The 3,328-nt window shown below is 37.0% G+C and overlaps 1 protein-coding gene across 1 annotated transcript in view; it reads left to right on the top strand.

The window, feature by feature from the left end:
• bin1a (bridging integrator 1a) overlaps nucleotides 1-2,891 on the top strand; it is a gene marked incomplete in the record, with an annotated part of 19,266 nt that extends 16,375 nt beyond the window's left edge. The window contains 2 exon segments of the mRNA XM_014022320.1: nucleotides 87-188; nucleotides 269-2,891. Coding sequence (XP_013877774.1) covers nucleotides 87-188; nucleotides 269-370 — 204 coding nt within the window.
• Nucleotides 2,892-3,328: the final 437 nt, after the last annotated feature.

Below are 3,328 nucleotides of genomic sequence, written 5' to 3'. Positions count from 1 at the left end.
CTGATGCACCATGACATATGTGAGTTGTATTAAATGTATACATTGCGTACGCTCAGGTTATTCATGTCAGCTTTTATTTTGAAAAGGTTGAGGTGATGCATGACTATGCTGCCAATGACACAGATGAACTGGAGATGAAGACTGGTGATGTGGTGCTAGTGATCACCTTTGAAAATCCTGATGAACAGGTATCAAACACACACAAACCCATGAACCGTTGTGTTACGATGCTACCGACGCGCTGAGAGGTCAACGTTTTTGTGTTCAGGATGACGGCTGGCTGATGGGAATCAAGCAGGATGACTGGCAGCAAAACAAGGAAAATGCCACTAAAGGAGTATTTCCTGAAAACTTCACCCAGAGGCTGTGAAAGGGAAGGACGCCCTTCCTTTTATTTTCACTTTTCCTGTTGCCTAAATCACCTTTTCCTCTCTTTTGCCCCCAATACTGTATCTTTACAAGGACTTTGGCCATAAAAGCAGAGCTGTCACAGCCCTGAATGAAATCATGCATTTCTAAGGTCTGCTACACTGTGGATCTTGGCATTTCTATGTATTTCTGTAAACATTTCTAATGAAAGATGTAGCCATTCCACAGGTCCCATTTGTTGCTGTTAGTTGTGGGTTTGGTCCAACAGGATGTGCAGTTACCTATGCAATGGCTACACCTCAGACCACCTTCAGACGGTGTATTTAAATCGTGTCTTGTCTTGACTAAAATAGGGTTTGTTGAACTGCTATTTATGGAATGGGATCAACGTAAAGATCCTAAAATGATGCCAAGTGTAGTAAAGTCTCTCAAATATACAGTTATAGTGAAATAAGTACAACTTCTTTTAGTCAAAAAAAGTTTTTAGTTTGCTCATTTCAGGACACATTTTGGCTGAGTTCAATTTAAAATAATAGCATGGAGTAATATGTGATGTGTTGTTGTTTATAAAGACTGTATTTACCTAATTTCAAGACCAATTAAGGAGCAAATTATTTTAAGTCCTGAAGTGTAAATTTAAGGAACTGAAAGAAAGTGTACTTAAATTTGAATCATCATTTTAAAGCCTATCTTTAGAATAGAAAATAAAACATTTTTAAACAAAGTAAAGCACTAAAAATGTATTAATATACCCTTGTCTACAACGTGATCTAAAACTGCAAAACAATACATTTTTGTCCTAAAAAGGTCCTCCASACTGATCAGCACAGCATTTTGTCTGATTAGTGTCGGAGCTCTTAGATTAGTGATTCCACTCCTCACACATTGCCTTCAGTACACATCCAGCCCATCCTCTGATCCTCCTTTTACCTGTTTACTTGTGGGAAAATGGGCCCTTTGTTATAGTTTTAGTGTAGATTAGGTGGTGGCACAACTATATGACCCTGTTAAAACCCAAATAGAAGCATGTGCCGTTAAATAGGCAGCAGAATGCAGCAAAATCAAAGTGACAGCAGGAATCAGTCTTGTTAAAAAAAATTGAATAAAATCTGTTTTCAAAGTCCATCGGAGTAAAATAAAAGTAATATTTTTTAAATTAATTGGAGTTATGTAAAGTTTGTTTTCCAAATGCCTCCAAATATGCATTATTCAGGCTTGCTATGAAGCTAGCCAGTGTCACTGAGAATCTGCTGCTGGTAGTATAGTAAACACTCCAATACTCAAATGTATRATAACTGAGCCAGCCACATTCACTAAAAAAAGAAAAGAAATGTTCCGAAAACAGTTCAACTCCAATGCAGATGTTTAACAATATGCACCAGAGCAACTTCTTTTATTTTTGTATGCTGCCGAGCAATGACTACATTATTATATAAACTCGATGTAACAATGTCGACGCAATTGCCAACTGACCGTGTTATGGAGTATTTTGTACTTCTGTAAAAGGTTTACTGCTCTCATCGTAGTCACAAAGATAGCCTAACACAAACCCAGTCGTTCATTCAGTCACTGACTTTGAAGAGATTCTTGTTCTGTTATTAATGTGTAATAAGCGTGAGAGAAACCATGTGTGTGTGTGTGTGTGTGTGTGCACTGACGAGTTGTTTTAGGAACACAAATCTTTATCTACAAGGCCATCGTTACTGGACGACATCCCCGCCTGCCTGAGGAGACGGCCGTCTGTTTCACAGGTTTTTCTGATGAAGCAACTCACACATACGAGGGTCTTTTTCCCACTGGCTGGTATTATGGTTCTAGGTGTTATAGTGCATTTGTTGTGTATAAGTGTAATTTTTCCAAGCTGTGATAACAGATACATATTCTATAAAGACATTCATATCTGTGTGTGAGTTACTGTGAGCATGCTGACTCCATGTGTTGTTGTGTGGATACCCTTGATTTAAGACGGTGATACTTGGGTCACTTTTGAGGCAGTTGCAAAAAGAAATTTTTATTTTTTATTACTTTTTTATGGCTACTTTTGGTAAAAGAGACAWTGTGGGCATTGTGTATTTTTTTCTTTTCTTTGTAACATTTTTTTAAAAATTTCTCTTGATTCTATCAGTTTTCCATCTGCCGTGCCTCAAAATGTTGCTAGGTATCGTGGTCCAAGCAGAGTTATTTAAAGGGAGGCATAGATAGAGAGAAAGTTAAAGCAGCCAGACTCAGGTGCACAGATTTTAATGGTTTTCAGTATTTTAGCCACTGCGGATGTGCATTCTTCTTATTTTTGTGTGTGTGTGTGTTTAAAAAGAAGTTATAAATGAAAATAAACACCTGTACATGTTGTTAAATCAGTCATATTTTTATTTAAGTTTTGTGTATATATCAGAGTGTTTTACCTGGGTCCAGTTCTATGTTCGGCTTTATGGATCGGTCTCTCATGGTGAGGTATGGGATATGACAAAAGGTTTTCTCCTGTACCTAAATGACCAATAATAATAAAGATGACATCAAATCTATTTATTTTTGTCYTTATTTTTCATACAAGATTTTGTATAAAAAACAAGAAAAACAAGTTATTGCTCTTTATTATTATTCATCAAAGACAAAAATGGATAACAATGTTTTTGCCCAAGCGTGTGTGTGTGTGTGTGTGTGTGTGTGTGTGTGTAAAATTGTTTCTGCTACAGAGTGAGGACCACTTGCAAAATAGGTATTTTCCCGGTCCTCACTGTTTTTGCAGCTCAACTGGGCTTTGTTAGGTTTAGAGGTATGGTGTGAAATATGTTTTGCTTCAGGTTAGAGTTAGCTATAGACCAGCAATGGTTAGTGTTAGGGAAAATGTCTGGGTTATGCATAAATGCAGTTACAAACATGAAACGAAGTCAATACAACGTCCTCAGTTTGATGCAAGTGTGTGTATGTGTGTGTTCTTATTTGTCTATATTAGCAAAAT

The sequence above is a fragment of the Austrofundulus limnaeus genome, unplaced genomic scaffold, assembly GCF_001266775.1.
Source record: "Austrofundulus limnaeus strain Quisiro unplaced genomic scaffold, Austrofundulus_limnaeus-1.0 Scaffold325, whole genome shotgun sequence".
Lineage (NCBI taxonomy): Eukaryota > Metazoa > Chordata > Actinopteri > Cyprinodontiformes > Rivulidae > Austrofundulus > Austrofundulus limnaeus.
This window is presented reverse-complemented; position numbering and strand designations above follow the sequence as displayed.